We start from the raw sequence: 18,133 nt of genomic DNA on the forward strand, positions 1-18,133 counted from the left end.
TGGTACCAAACAACTTAAATTGATAGGGCAATGATAAGTATTATAAAGATGATCAGTATCTGGCATTTGGTTAACCAAAACCACGGTTATATTTCTTTATTTGTATAGAGTATCTGGTATTTGGGATAGATATAAAGATGATCAATATTATAAGTCAATTCAACCGAACTTAGGCATTAATACCGACTGTTTGGGATCAACTACATGACCTTATCCCACCACTTTTCCATCAAGAATCATGCTTTTTGGTAAATTGTTGTCCTTAGATCATTCCAAACTACTAGCCCATGTTTTCTTTATCCCACAACAAGAAAATCGACCTTTAACTAGACAAAACCGTAGTTGAAAGTCCAAAAAACCATAGCTATAGACCTATAGCTATGGTTTTGTTATGGACGAGACCGTACCCTATGTTGCGTGGCTATAACTTCTAGTTATAGATGGTATGATCCATAGCTACAAGTGACTTTTAGCTGTGGTTTTAGTTAGTAGCTAAAGGCAAAAATGAGCATGAACTGTACCTATAGTTATAGATAAAACCGTAGCTAAAAACCACGGATTGACCTGAACTAAAAAAGCAATTTTAATAAACTTAGTCATGTTTTTCTGAAAAAAAAAAATGTAGCTAAAGGTTTCATATAGCCACAATTTGTGCATTATTCATGGCTAAAGACTCAATTGTGGATCAATCTATAGCTACGGTTTTCTCAAACAACCGTAGATAAATGAAACATAAGAATATGGTTTATACTATGTTTGTGGCTAAAAACTCAATTGCTGATCAATTTATAGCCATGGTTTTGTGAAAAAAACGTAGATAAAGGGAATATATAGCCACAGTTTGTACAATATCCACGGTTAAAAACTTAATTGTTGATTAAGCTACAGCTAAGTTTTGATGAGAAAATCGTAGCTAAATGTAGCATATAACTACAGTTTGTATAATGTTCATGGCTGAATGCATATATTCTTTCCTATATTTAGTACTTATTCATACACCACATGAAACTTGCACACAATTTTTTAATAAAATACATTATATTACGAAATCAATAGAATGCATCTTGTATACATTTTTTTATACATCCCTTTATTCAAAAAGTATGACAAATTGCAAGTGTTTTTATACATATTAAAATCAACATAAAAAATTTTGGTCAATTGACTCCGTTCAAACATTTGATCCACTTTGTCTCCATCCACTTGGTAGCTAAAGACTCAACTTGCCAAAAAAAAAGTAGCAAAGAAAGAAACTATTAATATTTGCATATATATAAAGTTATATTTTAAAATCTAAGTAGCAAAGGAATAGTGAATTTTACAAATAAAGTAATCCAATAGAGATCCCTTCGATTAACTAGCCATTTTGTGTCATATTATTTTGGTTGAAATGTGCCCCCAAGTATAGAGGTGTCAATTGGGTTGGATGTGGTCCAATCCAATCCAGTCCAATGAGAGTCCACTTACAAATGGACGGGACCCAATCCAGTCCAAATCCAATACAAACCAAATCCAATCCAATCCATTAAAATGTAAACGGACGATCCAATCCAAACCGAATGAAATATAAAAAATTATATAAAAAATAGAACAAATAAAAAATTACAAAAATATATTAAAATGAAGAAAATCTGAAAATTACAAAATATACCCTTTCGACATTGAAAAAGCACTTTTTAAAAGTACTTTGATAAAAATACTTGTGTAAGTGCTTTTACAAAAGCACTTTTATGAAAGTACTGTGTAGAAGTGCTTTTGTAAAAATACTTTTACATAAGTGCTTTTGTAAAAGTATTTTTGTAGAAGTGCTTTTGTAAAAGTAATTCTGTAAAACTACTTTTGTAGTTCTTTTATAAAAATGCTTTTGTAAAATGCTTTCGTAAAAGTACTTTCGTATAAGTGCTTTTATAAAAGGACTTTCATAAAGGGGGTTTTGTAAAAGTTCTTTCATAAAAGTGCTTTTATAAAAGTGCTTTCATAAGTGTTTTTATAAAAGTTCTTCCATAAAAGGACTTACTAAAGGTGCTTTTATAAAAGCACTTCCATAAAATTGCTTTCGTAAAAGTACCTTTATAAAAGTACTTCCGCAAAAGTGTTTTTATAAAAGTACTTCCATAAAAGTTCTTTTGTAAAAGTGATTTCATAAAAGTGATTTCGTGTAAAAGTACTTTTATAAAAGTGCTTTCGTAAAAGTGCTTTCATTAAAAGTACTTTTGTAAAAGTGCTTTCGTAAAAGTATTTTTCATAAAATTACTTTGTAAAAGTGTTTTTGTATGTAAAAGTACTTTTATTAGGGTTGTTTATAAGAAGACCCAACCCGACCAAACCGACCAACCCGGACTGACCCAACCCGAGTCGGCTAGGTTTTCTTCAATACCGGTCGGTTTTGGGTTGTAAAAAATTATAAACCGATGGTTCAGATCGGTTTCGGTTTTCATGTGTGAAAACCGAAACCAACCCGAACCGAACCGACTTAGTAGTTAGTAGTTAGTTCCTAGTTAGTAGTTACAACCTACTTAGTTCCTACTTAACTAAGTTGTCTCTATCCTAGTTACAACCTAACTTAATTTCTAGTCTTCTAGTTATGAATGACATTAATGGCAAGTATTGTAAGACAACTAGACAATGAATTTTTTTGGAAAAGTTTAAAGAAATGAATCAAAGGATCCTAGTTTCTATGGTCTTTTACATCAAATAGGCAACCAATTACAATTATAATTAGGTGTCATTTTTTACTTAGATTAGAAGGTTTCTTGAAATATACAAATTTCAGTCTTCTTTCTCTAATACAGTTTGACTTTCTATTTTCTTGATAACTTCTATTCTAACCTGGTCTGCCCCTCTTAGCCCCTCAACTCAAGCACAATCTCTAATACAATTTAACTCTCAAGCATGGTTGAACTTAGAGTCAAAACCGACCCAACCCGACTCAAACCGACCAGGTCGGTTTTGCTTAATACATGGTCGGTTTCGGTTTCAATTTTAGGTAACCCGACCAGGTTGGGTCAGTTGGAAAAATCTCAGTAAACCAACCCAACCTGACCTGTGAACAGCCCTAACTTTTATAAAAGTGATGTTATGCCGGCTTCAGTTTTGATCGGTTTCAAATTGGACATGGGTTTGGCCTTATGATCGGATTATTGGAAATTTGGTTTAGGTCCAATTTAGACAAATAAGAATATGGACCAATTTATTTTAGATTGGTCCAATCAAATAATTATAATAGACTGTCCAAATTCGATTTGATAAGGTTTGGATCGGATTGAATCCCATCCAAAACCGGTCGATTGACACCCTTAGCAAGTCATCCATCTCATTATCAATGAAGAGTTGTGAAGGTTCTTGTTTACAATTCTCTTGATAACCTGCAATGCAACTAAAGTTTAATCCCTTCTCATAGAACTTGTCCTTGTCTCCTTGAGAATATTTTGAAGGAGCAAATTGGAAATCCAATTGGAAACATGACTTAGAGTCATGTTTTTCCTTTTTCAAAACTGTCTGATGGTCCGGTCCAGTCATTGGTTGTTTGCACATGACCAAACTATATCAATTGACTTTTCCTCATTTTAATTTTTATCACTTAGAGTTACCTCCTCTGGTCTTGCCACCCATCCATTTCTAGTTTTCAACATTCTCATCTTAACAAGAATTACTTTTTTGAACGTACTGTTTCTTGATTGTCGGATGCAGATATGCTATTCTTATAGCCATCTTATAACATTTTCTTCTAGTCTCATTTGTGTAAATATGTCAGAGCACAACAGATTCGTTTCTTTAGTTTAACCTCCTTGATCTAATTCTATGCGTTACCACCTTTTCAATTTTTTAGGTTGGATGATTGGTCCAAGTTGAAGTGGTTAGCTTGGGGTATCTTTTGACCATTAATTTAAATTCCACATTTCCACTACCATTGTGCTTATTATTTTACCCTAATATATGCATTTTATCTCAATTTGATCAACCTTTTGATATTGAAGTTGCCATCTTTTCGCTTTATATTTGGCCCTCTATTCAGAGAAGGCTCCAATTATCAAATGGTATTGGAAATAATTACAGATGTTTAATTCTTTCTATTTTCTACTTTCAACATACCCAAGAACAAAAACTTTTTTCAGCTTAATAAATAACTAAATTCTCCTTTGATGATTAAAAAAAAACCCAAGAACAAAATTCTGGATGATTTATTTTAGGGTTCGATCCCTTTATATTAGTAACAGCCAATTGCAACATAAAAAGAATCACCAAATTATCCCACTAGCAAAACTGGGGAAATATAGAACACACTTTGCGCTTGTTCAAGCCTTCAAGTGGAACTATTGAGCTAACAAACTGTATGCAACTTCTATTTACAAGGAAAACAGAAAAGAAACCAAACACAAGAATAAACAGAAAAAAATATATATGAATGACCATCAACGAGAACGATTATCACCATCCTCTCCATGTGACCACTCTGGTCTTTGAAAGTGAAACCTCAACCACAAACAGGTCGTCAAACGGGTTGCTTCAACTCTTATAAATCAGGTCATCAAAGAGGTGCTTTAATGCTTACAAATCCATCAGTGCTACCTTGACGAGCTGCTGCCAAGCTTCTAAAGAGAGCATATTTACCACGAGGATTAGCATTCCAGCAACATATCGTATGAATAAAGAGCACCAAATCCTACAGAGCACAGAGAAGTTAATTGACTGATCTGAATATGTGGTCAGAAGTAAATCTACGGGACGCATAATTGCTTATGTGGAAAAAGTTAATGGTAAATTCTTGTTACTTATGGAAATGTATAAACAACGGATGAGAACTACCATATTGTAAGCCGAGAAGCATCCTGCAGTGTATTCCACTTCCGATTTGCTCAAACCAGTTGGTTTGCCACTTTCCAACTGATGGGTCTCCAGGATCATTCTGAAGCAGCTCTCCCATTTCTTTGAGTCCATGCCCTCCAAAGAAAATGATAATCGCCTTGTTCTCGACTCGTCATGAATGCAATGATGGTGATGTCAGCTCATTATCTAAATTTTGTTCATTTCTGATTGTCTCAGCACGTAATTGCCGTATCTCCAATGTTAAGATACTCTTAAAAAATTCATATGATGCAAAAAATATTGCTCCTTGAGAAATATACATAACCAATCTTGGAGTCAATCCCCTGATCACAAACATAAGGATAGCTATTAATCAAAAGACACTGACATAGTAAGAGTCTACAATCATTGTTGTTGTGGGGGATCAGAGGAACAAAGGATCACAAACAAAAAAAGGAAAAGAAAAACAAATCACTTGGCTAGGAACCTATGTTGTGCTAGCCTAACAAACTAAACAAAAGAAAGGTTTAAAAGAGAAAAAACAAGCAAGGGATTAATAAAGCCTGAGAGACAAGGCACAACATGAGGCTAGTGCCCATTATGAAGGAGCCACTTAATAAAAAGAAAGGGAAAACTTAATATACAAGAATATACAAATCTAACTAGTGTTTTAAAATCCAACCAAGATCTCAAGATGTGTCCAAGATTCTGACTTCGTAAGATGAAGAAACAAGGACTCATTGACACATCTATAGAAAAGGAGAAAAATCCACCCCACAATGGTGGGAGCCTTGTGCACTAAGCTGCCCTTTTATGTTATAAGCAAGGAGAAAAATGTCATACAGAAGTATCCTCAAATAATCCATGGAGTGCCAGAGTCCAACGCATGTCTGACACAGACACTTCATCCATTTAGGAGAGTCCATGCAACACTACATTCAGGACATTCTCCTTCCAAACTAACTCATCAGAGGTACAGAAACTGAACTTACTGGGCCTGCCAGACAAGTTAACTTCATGTAACAATGTAATGGATTCTTATGCAGTAAAAAGATAAACTTGACATATAATTAAACATTGAAAATGTTAATGAAAAGAGAACTATTAAAAAATTTAAGGGTTCATGGAAATACAAAAGGTGGCAAGCTTTAAGATATAAACCTATGTGTTTAGATGCTCCAGATACTCAACTAGATTCAGTACATCATCTACTATTTTAGAAAAAGAAAGGAATAGCCATACATTACCTGTAGAGACCTCTAAAGCCTTCATGCCTGGCTATTTCTTTAAGGGTGCAAAATACACCATCATATTGTCTGGAAGAACCAGGAATCTGCTTGATAACATAAATTTTTACTAAGATTACCAAAAAAATCTACGCTATAGATGTTAGTACTAAAAATGTAAAAATAAGGAAAGAAACTGCTTTACTGCGAACACTCAAATTAATAACCATTTCAATTAACAGATACTTGTTGCATGACAAGAAATACTAAGTTGCTTTATATGCTTCACTTTTCTTTTGCTTTTTTTTTTTTTCTTTGGGGGGTGTGGGGGGGAGTGGGTTCATATTTCTGTCAACGTTGGTTGCACCATGATTTTGAGGTTGTTTACAGATGACACAACCAAACCAACTCCACTGGAAGCTTTGTCCAGCTACTTGGATTCAGTACCTTTACACTAAAGCCAGCCATATTTTCAAGTACAACCAGAGATAAACTTAACCTTTCTAACTCCCTAACATAGCCAGTGCATTGTATTAAAGAATCTAGCACACAGTGATCAAGTTCTACCTTCAATATGGCATCCCAGGCATCCATTAAGCACTTAAAAAATGGTTAAGACAGTTAGGCATCTATTATAATCACAAGATAAAAAGTTTAGAAATGTAATTACAAAAGAAAAGAGAATCAACTTGTTTGGGCATTGTTGTAATCATGTTTCTAATTAAGGGAGAGCTAGAGTTTTTCTCTCTGTTTTCATCCTTGTACTTCCTTGTTTTTAAATAAAATGAGTCCATTTCAGTTACTGATAAATTAAGGGCAAGTGCAAATATAGTTGGCATGTGCTAATATAATCTAGAATAAATCAAGTTCATTAAATGGCCTGTGAAATGGCTACTAAGAACCCATATATGTAAACCACACACCTGTGTTTGTAATCTTGTCTTCACAACATCAAAAGGAGTTGTAAAAAATGCTGCAGTAGATCCAGCTAGCCCCCCACAAATTAGCTGCAGGAATGTAAAAATCATGAGAACAGATTCAATGCATATGATGTATAAGATTTATTAGCAAAACAGGACTAGTGAATTTATTGATAATTGCGGTATTGCTATCAATCAGCTATATCTAATTATTGTGAAGACTATATAAAACACTACTTTTATAGGTTGTCATGTGACCAAAATATCAAGACATGGAATCTGATGTAAAAGGACAGAGAAAAGCAAACCGTTTGAAATGTAGCTGGATGGGCATTAGAGTCTGATGATGAGAATAATTGTTTTAAGCTTTCATAGGTGTAAAACTGCAGAGAGAGAAAAAAATGATAACAACATTCCCCTAACAAACAATTGTTCACCAAGGAAAAAGAACTGGTCAAACAGAAGCAGTAGGTTGAAAAGAAATTAACTCTGGAGAATACAAGTTATCTCAAATAGTTACCTTGTTACAAGATAGAAAAGTAAACTTATTTGTCTAAAAGGACATCATAGTCCTTACCTTGATGATAGAGTGTGGAATATTCCGGCAAAGAACAGCACCCCACCCAGCATAAAGTGAGCGCAAGCCACCTCTTTCAAGAATTCCAACCAAAGCACTCCTGCAAAAGAAATTTCACTTAAAATATCTCATATGGATTGGAAACCCATACCATAACAGGACAAAGAAACATCTAAAACATAATATCCATATGCTTATAACTGAACAAAGAAAGCACAACTCAAGTCCTGAAAACCAGAGTTGAAACAAATTCATTACAAGTAAAACAAATTTGCATAGTTTAAACATGTATATATATGGTGTCATGCTCTCCAAACTATGCATAGTACATCTAAATATATTCGATTTACTTCACTGGGCTAGACATGCATCAAGAATTGAAAATATACTTAATTTATTTTTCTCGGCTTCATTGGTACCATTTTTGACATTTTATCAGAAATTCCCCATATTTAAGACATTTATAATGAATTTTTGTTTATGAATGGTGAGTGCAAAGATAGTTATGGCACAACTAACCAGCTAACCTCAAGACTATCTTTCAACATGCTTGTAATTTGTAGTCCAAGTTATTGGATGTTATTCAAGAGGTACACCCTAGTCTCCTTTTGGCATTTTCTGGTTTTTTATTGCATGGATCTGGTGTTGGCTTACTAACAAAGCTCTTTTTCACAATATCCAAATTTCTCCCTACCATGTGCATTCTTGTGATTCTTGAACCCTTTCTCCATGATTTTGCACCCGGTGCTAGCCTTCAGCAACTATATGGGTCAGCTACATGAATCCTGTTTCACCAATCCATTCTATTTAAAGCCATATCGACTGTTAAATTTGTTGAGGATTTTGTGCAGATTTATTAGTTGTTTTTGTTTACTATTTGTTTAGATAGGAAATGGGGACCACAACACTCTTGTTGGGGCCCTTTTAGAGTGATGTTTTCAAGTCTTTTATGCAGTTTTATGTGTTAGCCGCCCTATAAGGGCATATTAGTCATTGTACCCTCTTTTTAATTAAAGTGTAAAGACTAATGGAGAGGGTGGTCTGATCTGATTTGCTCTCTCTTTCTTTCTCAACTTCTTCTCTTCTCTTTTTCTTCTTCTACAAGAAACTCTTCTTTTCTTTGCAGATTTTTAATTCAGCAGATTTCTACTTGATATTAGAGCAGGACTAAGGTTTCCTGGAGTTCGTCCATGCAGTCCTAGATCAGCCAATTGCATGAAAAGGTAAAGGGTTGATTGATCTACTTCAGACTGCCCAGTTCTTGGATTTTTTGGTGGGTTTCAGTTATCAAGAGGGTAATCTGTATTTTGGCATCAAATCAAGAAGAACTAGAGTGCGAGGAAGAGTCCTAGTCAAGTTGGACTCTTCATTTTTGACCTGGTATTGAGCGCTTAGACTTTTCTGGACTTCTCTAGGTTTTCTATAGGGGGCGGTTTAGTTTCTAGCAGTTTCTGAGCCTTCTAGAGAGATTGATTCACTTTTCTCTCCAGTGGGAGAAGAGGGATTTCTCTCTGGGTAGGTTTTTCTTCCTCCAAAAAGGTGTTTTACCCTAGTGTGTGAGATCGATCTGATCTTGGAGGCTATCTACCTGGTTATTTTTTGTTTTTGAATTGTTTGAAGTTGAAATGGAGGGTTGGAGTATCGAGTAGGAAGTACCAATAATCCTTTTGGGTTTGAGATTATTACCACAACAAAATTGGATGGAACAAATTGTTTAGAATGGGAAAAATCAGCCAAGATGGCATTGGTGCTCCTAGGAAATTGGGGTACATCGCTAGGGAGGAGAAGAAACCGGATACAGATTCCTCCCAATGGGTACAGGAGAATTACATAGTGATGTCTTGGTTGTGTAATTCTATGTTACCTGACATTGGTAAAATTTTTTGTGGGTTAATACTGCAAAGGAGATTTGGGATGACGTGACTAAGACATTCCTAGAAACAGAATGTAGCTAGAGCATATCAATTAAGGAATCAGGTGATTAATACAAAACAGGGAGATAGACCACTTGCTACGTATTTTTCTACTCTGAAAACACTTTGCCAAGAGATAGATCACTTCGAGATTGTGGTTTTAGAGAGTAAGAATGATGCAACAGCCTATCAAAAGTTGGTGGAGAAGAATAGAGTCTTTGATTTTTTTAGCTGGACTGAACCCGAAATTGATATTGCCAAGCAACATATCATTTCCAAAGAAAAACATAACTCTTTCTCAAGCCTATGCCTTTGTGTTTGGAGAGGAGAGGAGGAGGAATGTAATGTTGAGACAGTCTGGGGTCAACCAGGCGGCTATGGTTAGTACAATCAAACCTAAGCCAAATGGAGATAGGGGGAGTAATGAGATCAGGAGGGAGAATAAGAAGGACCTGGTGTGTGACTACTAAAAGAAGCCTAAGCATACTAGAGACACCTCTTGGAAGCTTCATCCACATCCTATACCAGCTTAAGTCAAGAACAAAAAGGGAAATGCAAACGTGGCAATTACTAGACTCTTCGGGACCTCTTATCCAAGCTAAATTGGAGTCCATTGTAGTGGCAACAGTTAGAATTGAATTGGAGAAGTATGGACAGCTTATGAGTAAGAAGGACTCGATTGGTTCTAGTTCTTTAAGCAAGCAATAGAGTTTGCTCATATAGGTACTTCATATGCGGTTGTAAATTATGCATCCACCTTGGGTAGGGAGGGACCTCCCTAAATTATAGACTCAAGAGCATATAAGCATAAGACCAATATGTCTACCCTTTTCTGTTCCTACCAATTGCACTCTAGTAGAGATAAAGTCTCTACAGCAGATGGTTCCCATATTCCCATTGCTAGGAAAGAGATAGTTAGGGTGACTGATGGCATTGTTTTGTCCTCTTCCTATATGTTCCTAGACTTCATACTAATCTTCTTTCTGTGAGTAGTCTAACAAAAAAATTGAACTATCTAGTAGCTTTCCTTCCTAGTAATTGTGTTTTGTAGGATCTGGAGTCAAAGAAGACGATTGAGAGTGGTCATGAGGTGAATGAAGTCTACCTTCTAGATGAGATTCTGAGACATCAGAGCCACCATGTTAGTAGCAGTAGTAGTGGATCAGAGTCAGTAAATCAAATTATGCTCTAGCATAATCGTTTGTGTCATCTTTCTTTCAATTCATTAAGATGTTTGTTTCCAAAGTTGTTTGAGTTCGTTCAATTATCTAGTTTAGAGTGTGAAAGTTGTTAGTTGGAAAAGCATTGTACACATTCTTTTAAACCAAGTAATAGAAGTTCTTCCTTTGATATTGTTCACACTGATGTATGGGAGCCTTATCATATTTCTTCCATGGGTGGTTACCATTATTTTCTTTTGTTTGTAGATGATTACACTTAGTATTCTTGGATATAGTATTCTTGGATATATTTGATGAGATCATATGATGGAGTACCTATTTTGGTGTGAAAGTTCTACTAGATGGTTTTCACACAGTTTGGAGTGAAGACTAAGGTCCTTAGATCAAACATTGCTAGAGAATATTTTGATGAGATCATATGATGGAGTACCTATTTTGGTGTGACAGTTCTACTAGATGGTTCTCACACAGTTTGGGGTCTTCAGTTCAGACAATGCTAGAGAATATTTTGAGAAGGATTTGACCATATTTTTTGAAGCATGGAGTGATTCATCAGAGTAGTGCTTATACACCGCAACAGAATGGGGTAGTAGAGAGGAAAAATAGACACATTGTGGAGGTGGCAAGGAGTCTTATGATATGCGCTTAAGTTCCTATTAATTTTTGGAGAGATGCAGTTCTCATGGCTATGTACCTGATTAACCGTTTACCTCACGCATCCTGGGGTTTAAGGTGCCATTCGGTCTTCTTTTTCTAGATGGGGAGATATTTCATATACCTTTGAGAGTTTTTGGGTGTGTTTGTTTTGTTCACATTCTTGGTCTTCATCGTATGAAGTTGGATCCTAAGGCCAAGAAATGAGCTTTTCTTGGGTATGCTTAAACCTAAAAGGGGTATTTATTGTTGTTGGATCCACTATGGCTTGCCTCACAATTCTTTCAACGCTAGTGCAAGAGGGTTGACTCCATACATGCTCTAGTAAAAGAACCTGCACCGCTCTACATTGGTCCATCCGAGATTTTAGGTTCGGCTAATACAATTCTAGGTATTATTTACCTTGTGCCTGTTATTGCCTATGACCCATTGATGATGTTTTTGTACCCAACACTAATGCTACAATTGATCTTGATCTTCCCATTACCTCCGCAAGGGAAAGAGAAAGTGTATATCCCATTGCATTTCACACCATCTCTCCTATAGTGTCCTATCACCTTCCTATTGTGCCTTCCTTTCTTCCCTAGATTGTGTCTATACCTAGGATTAACGAGGCTCTTTTCAAACCTGAGGCAAGAACAGTTATGATAAAAGAAATGGAGGCTTTGATTAAGAACCAAGCACGAAAGATAGTTGGTCTTCTTGCAGAAAAGGAGACCATTGGATGTAGATGGGTGTTTATTATAAAGTACAAGGCTGATGATAGCATAGAGAGGCACAAGGCAAGGTTGGTTACAAAAGGGTATACACAAACCTATGGTATAGATTATTTAGATTAGAGACCTTTGGACCAATAGCTAAGATGAGCTCGGTTCAGATCCTCATCTCTAGCAACTACTTATTCTTGGTTGCTCTTCTAGCTTGATGTTAAAAATGCATTTCTTAATGGTGAGTTGCAAGATGAGATATATATGGACCTTCTACCTAATTTCTATGAGAATGTTGGTGGGGGAAAAGCTTGCGGGCTAAAAAGGTCATTATATGGTTTGAAATAATCACTTAAGGCGTGGTTTAACAAGTTTAGAGGGGCATTGATCCGTTTTGGATACACACAGGCCCAATCAGATCACACTCTCTTTGTGAAGAGGAGGGATGCACTTGTGTCAGTACTGAGTGTGTATGTGGATGATATAATTGTTATAGGGAATGATTTGAGGGAGATTGATGCACTCAAGAAGTCACTATAACAGGAATTTGAGATTAAGGATCCAAGTGAACTAAAATATTTTTTGGGGATTAAGGTTGCAAGATCCAAACATGGGTTATTCATCTCTCAAAGGAAGTATGTGTTGGCCTACTACAAGAAACTGGGAAGTTAAAAGCCAAACCAACCAATACTTCCAATCTCCTATTGACCCAAACTACAGGTACAAGATTAATGCTTTGGTTGGTGAGTTAGTTAAGGATGTTGGGAAATATCCGAGGTTGGTAGGTTAGCTACTATATGTATGTATGACACACCAAGACATTTCCCATGTTGTTAGTGTTATGAGCCAGTATATGCATGCCCCTTGAGTTTAGCACTAGGAAGCCATTGATATAATACTTGCATACCTGAAGAAGCATCCTAGTAGAGGAATTCTATTCTCAGTTCATGGGAATTTGAAATCGAAATCCTATACAGATGCAGATTGGGCAGGTTGTCTAGAGGACAGGTGATCCATATCAGGTCTATGCACCTTTGTGGGAGGAAATCTGGTTTCATGGAAGGGTAAAGCAACCAATGGTGGCTAGGTCAATTGTAGAGGCCAAATATGGATCTATGCCCATGATGTTTCAGAGTTACTTTGGTTTAGATCCTTGCTGAGTGAAATTGGGATAGATGCAAAGGAGCCCATGATGTTATATTGTGACAATCAAGCTGCAATGAATATTGCCCACAATCTAGTTCAGCATGATAAGACAAAGCACATTGAAGTTGATACACACTTCATATGAGAAAGGGTGATAACTAGAGAAGTTTGTCCGCCTTATGTCTCCTCTGAATTATAGTTAGTTGATGTCTTCACCAAAGGGGTTGCAAAGAACAAGCTTGAAAATGACCTACACAAGTTGGGAATGTGTGACATTTACTCCCAACTTGAGGGAGAATGTTGAGGATTTTGTGCAGATTTGTTAGTTGTTTTTGTTTATTACTTGTTTAGATAGGAAATGAGGACCGCAACACTCTTGTTAGGACCCTTTGGAGTGATGTTTTTAAGTTTTTTATGCAATTTCATGTGTTAACCGCCCTATAAGGGCATATTGGTCATTGTACTCTCTTTTAATTAAAGTATAAATACTAATGGAGAGGGCGGCCAGATCTGATTTGCTCTTTTTTTTCTCAACTTCTTCTCTTCTCTTTCTCTTCTTCCACAAGAAACTCTTCTTTTCTTTGCAGATTTTTAATTCAATGGATTTCTACTAAATTAATAGTGCTTAAATCATTTCTTACTACTTCTACCCATGTCTTTTTTTGTCTACCCCAATCTCTTCTAGCCCCTTCAATGTGTAATAAATCACTTTTTCTAACTAGCGCAGTTGATGGTCTTCTATGCACGATCTTAGTCTATACTATCTCATTTTATCAACTACTGGAGCTACTCCTAAGTTCCTATGGATAACTTTGTTCCTAATCCTATCCTTTCTAGTTTTTCCACTCATCCATCTTAGCATTCGCATTTCTACCACTTTCATTTTCTGGACATCTTGTTTCTTGACTGCCTAAAACTCCACTATTCAACATAGCTGGCTTTACAACTGTCTTATAGAATGGCCATTTCTAGTTAACAAATAACGCCACTCATTGGGTCAAACATTGCCACCTAAGAGGACCTCACTCCTATACTTTCTAGTTTAACCTCAACAAAACAAGTACTTAAATTCTTTTATTCAATAGTGCCAAGTGCAAGATCTTAGATGGCTTCTACTTAGAAAATCAACACGTTCACCTCTGAATTTGTATATTAAGTTGTGTGTTCAAATATTGTTTTCTCCAATATAACTTGTATTGAAGTATCACTGATGTTTTGAACCAGCCCAGCTAAGTGATTTAACTGGTAAAAAATGAGAAAGGGTTGATAATTTGTGAAAATTTTCACAATTCAATAAGCAATGTATTTACAAATAAAGCATATATGAAAGATTGGTGGCACTAAAATGCATAATCCTTAAAAAACAAAAAATTAAAGATGCAATAGTCCTACAAAGGGATAGAGGTTCGGGCTGCAGATTATGAGGAACTAAGGCCATGTTTCAATTTATTTATCAGAAATAAAAATATGAAATGGCCTTCATCTCAATAAATAAAATGGCATAATGGCATCATTCCATTCAATAACTAAATGTAGTTATATATAAATTTGATACCAAATATACTGCCAATGAAGAACTAGATAATTTTATGTCAATGAGGTTGTCAAACAGAAGAACAGAGAGCTCACACCAGCAACTTTGATAATGAGAACCAATTTGCATCTGCTGCTTTATGCGTTCACTAGGAGTAAAAATAAATGAAGTGGCTATGCTGGCACAACCACCTGCTGTACAATGTGCAATAGAATAATATTCCTGCAGGAAAAATAAGTGAGAATTAGTACAAACAAGTTCTATGCTTGATAGAGCAAGAACTGATTAGTAAACCATTGTTCAAGTTCCTTTAGCTCACCTTGGGCAAGATGGGAAGCAGAGCTCCCTTAACCGATTCATATGTGAAGGTATAAACTGCAGAGATAGGTGCTGAACAAGCAATGTTGCTTGCAATTCCACGATAGAATCCTGTTACACCTGGAAACAAAATGCCATCAATTTCCAGAAGCCCAAAAACCAATCGCCATAGTTCAGGCAGATTAAGTCCAGAAAAAGAGAGAATACTTGGGGGAAAATCAATTGAAATTTGACTAAAGATTCCCATATGTACCATAACCTAAAATTGCATCTTTTGTATGATATTTACCTCTTTCAGATATAATAGATCTGACAATGTGACCAATAGACTTCTCATACATGTAACGAGATTGAATGACGGTTTTAACAGTATCAACAGGATGCAGACAGAGGCTAACACATGTCCCAGCCAATGCACCCGCAAAAGCATGTCTTTTCTTTCCAAGGGAAAAACCAGATTTATTCTGTACTGATGAGAAAAGCTCTGTTGTATGTCCATGCTCAAGGACAAGCTCTTTGACTTGTCTTTTTCCATTCTTGAGCATTTCCTCATCATCTGATGTGTGTTTGCATTCTTCAAATATACAATTACTCAAAGATGGCAAGTCAGTATGGTAGTCCAAGTAAAGATTGGAACTTGAAGTCCTTGGTACAACAGAGTTTGCCTCTATATTTGAAACAAGATCGAAATGATAATCTGAATAAAGAGAGTTAACAGGCATCTGTGCATGATGTTCAGATGCTGCATTCTCAACCAATAAAGAATTTTCATGTTTGGTTACACAAGTACTATAATCAGAACTCTCCCTGGTGAAAATGCCAACTGGAGTGACAGTACCTCCAGAAATACCAGAAATACAGCCTTGATCCTCTTTATTGTTCTTGCTATGGATGGCATTCACAGAAGACTTTGGTCCAAGAAAAGGAATTTGACGTATCCATCCATATATTTCTCCCAGATTATATGAAATACCTACACTTATGAGCCCCTTCCCTTTCCATGACTGGACAGGTAACTGGGAATCACTGGTCTGTAGATATCTTCCAAAAGACAAATGAGAACGATGTCCATTGCAAGGATCAAACAGTGAAATCTTCTGGGTTACTTTCAAACACTCAAATTCTGAATTTACCACCTGTGGGAAATAACTGTCATCCATCACATCAGTGCAGAAGCATTTGGTATCAGCAGAAATAGAAGCTTTTCCATTTGCTTCTGCACCCGAATAACATAGTATATTCTGTTTCTGGTAACCATAATCAGTGTATTTTGCATTTGTTTTAGGTTGAAAAACAGAAAGAGGACGGTTAGCCCAATTCCATAATCTGCCAACTGCAGACACAAATTCAGCTGTGCTCAGTATTTCAGAAGTCTTTGGTTCGGATAGTTTACTATGTTGTCTATAAGAACCAGATAGTTTGGAGACATTTCCCTCTTGATCAAAATCAGAAAGCTCAAGAGATGCTGCCCCAGGCTTAGTCCACATATACTTGATAGAAGGTTGATCACTACCGGACGATCGACTACAGGCGGCCATTTCTCTCAAAGACTTCAAGAACTTGCTAAGCAGCTACAACAGCAGTAGCTAGACCACAGAATATCTGCACTAAGCTTAGATATGACAAATCACATCGTCATAGTTGTGAAGTGCAAAGTTCGGTGACAAACTTGTCGGAATTGCGAACGGTTGGTGTGGCTGAAGCGAGAAAATTAGGTATAAAGAATAGAATGCCAAACAAAAATGGACACCCACTTACCCGCTTACTTCCCTTAATTGTTATTTCATCCGCTCTTCTCTGATATCAGAAAGATGCAACAATCTGATTAACGATACCGGGTTTACCCTGGGAATCCGAAATTTAAAAAATGAGGCACCCCTCGAGGACAGAGATACTTCCCATAGCACAACTCAGATAATACTCAGAACCCTATTCATGCCAAGATATCAAAGGAAAAAAAAAAAAGAAAATGTAGAGCAAGAAATCAATTCAAAGACTATCACCAAATCCAACAAAACTAATGGTAGCAGAATCCGTTGTGAACAGACAGTAGCATTTCTTTCTTCAATGTTGCTTGCTGGGGGTGGGGGTTTGTAAAAGAAGGCTGTAACAAAAACAAGCTCTGAACTCTAAAGCAAGTAAGAAAAGGGATTTAAGTCGTTACAGAGTTCGAACCTTGTGAAGATGAATTGCTTTCGTATTATGTAAATAGAAAACGCACGGAACCGAGATCCAAGGATTTGCAAGGGTTTCAGCCTTGTTTGGAAATCCAGGAAGCCACTTGTGAACTTTTTTTCTGCGTGAAGCACATTTGGACTTAGGAGGACTGGAGGGTAATATCCCAGGGCATATGCTGTACCGCTGCCGATGGAGTCACAGAGTGCGGGGTCCGATCCGAGATTCGGTTGAATTTGAATAAAATTGAATTGAAATATTCGAATATTTAATCAAATTTAAATTAAAATGTTTTAACATTCAATTATCCAACTCTCTAATTGAATTTAAACCCGAATATTATTTGATTGGACAGTTTATAAGGATCGGATAGTTGGATGATGGATGGGCATCCGATCCGTTTATGTAAAGGGAGAATCTGGGTCTAGATACCCCCGTATTTCCTTCTCTTAAAAATCCCACTTTAATACCCTAGACTTTGGGAAAGTGTCAAGTTAATATCCAAATTTTTAAACATGTCACTAAACTTTCAAAAAGTATCAAGTTGATCGACCGTAAGTTATTTATTGAAAATGTCAAAACTATCCTTCAAAAGAAGACATTGTTCATTGTCTTCTACCTTGAGATTGAACTGGTTGAGGTATTTGAGATTCTAGACTAATGAAGTCATTGTCTTCTACCTTAGATCTGAAACGCATTCTTGTCTAGTTATTTTTTTGCTTTCAGTTATTGTTTCCCTCTATCATATTTCATGTTTTTTTTCTCTTTTTCTTTAAAGATAATCGGTTCAGTCTCAAGGTAGAAGATAATGAACAGTGTCTTCTTTTAAATGATAGTTTTGACATTTTCAATAGATAAATAGTGATCGATTAATGGCAAGGACCAACTTGACACTTTTTTAAAGTTTAGATACTACAATGACACATTTGAAAGTTTGGGTACTAACTTGGCACTACCCCCAAAGTTCAAGGTACTA

General features: G+C 36.1%; 1 protein-coding gene across 10 annotated transcripts; it reads right to left on the bottom strand.

Moving 5' to 3' along the window:
• Nucleotides 1-4,221: 4,221 nt before the first annotated feature.
• LOC148848655 (Mitochondrial substrate carrier family protein) lies at nt 4,222-17,373 on the bottom strand. 10 transcript variants are annotated; one of them, XM_088951858.1, is made up of 11 exons: nt 17,158-17,366; nt 16,741-16,827; nt 15,272-16,584; nt 14,984-15,102; nt 14,762-14,886; nt 7,530-7,629; nt 7,261-7,335; nt 6,956-7,039; nt 6,054-6,139; nt 4,807-5,150; nt 4,222-4,663 (listed from the first exon to the last, which is right to left on the bottom strand). In XM_088951858.1, the coding sequence occupies exons 3-10, from the start codon at nt 16,518-16,520 to the stop codon at nt 4,979-4,981; spliced, it is 2,010 nt and encodes a 669-aa protein (XP_088807984.1). In that variant the 5' UTR covers nt 16,521-16,584; nt 16,741-16,827; nt 17,158-17,366; the 3' UTR covers nt 4,222-4,663; nt 4,807-4,978. The 10 variants fall into 10 exon arrangements, with proteins under 10 accessions (XP_088807984.1, XP_088807987.1, XP_088807986.1 ...); XM_088951861.1 differs by having other exon boundaries at nt 16,741-16,911; nt 17,158-17,301; XM_088951860.1 differs by having other exon boundaries at nt 15,272-16,589; nt 17,158-17,291.
• Nucleotides 17,374-18,133: the final 760 nt, after the last annotated feature.

Source organism: Nelumbo lutea, chromosome 6 (genome assembly GCF_056320005.1).
Source record: "Nelumbo lutea isolate HS-2025 chromosome 6, American lotus-T2T, whole genome shotgun sequence".
In the NCBI taxonomy this organism is placed as follows: Eukaryota; Viridiplantae; Streptophyta; class Magnoliopsida; order Proteales; family Nelumbonaceae; genus Nelumbo; species Nelumbo lutea.

What these genes read in the sequence shown, in the direction of transcription:
- LOC148848655 (XM_088951856.1), bottom strand. Translation starts at nt 16,520, where the DNA reads ATGGCCGCCTGTAGTCGATCGTCCGGTAGTGATCAACCTTCTATCAAG. An exon ending in ATCCAGCTACATTTCAAACG is followed by an intron (nt 7,040 to 7,260) that starts GTTTGCTTTTCT and finishes ACATTCCTGCAG; the next exon opens with CTAATTTGTGGGGGGCTAGC. An exon ending in GGCTTTAGAGGTCTCTACAG is followed by an intron (nt 5,151 to 6,053) that starts GTAATGTATGGC and finishes GTTTGTGATCAG; the next exon opens with GGGATTGACTCCAAGATTGG.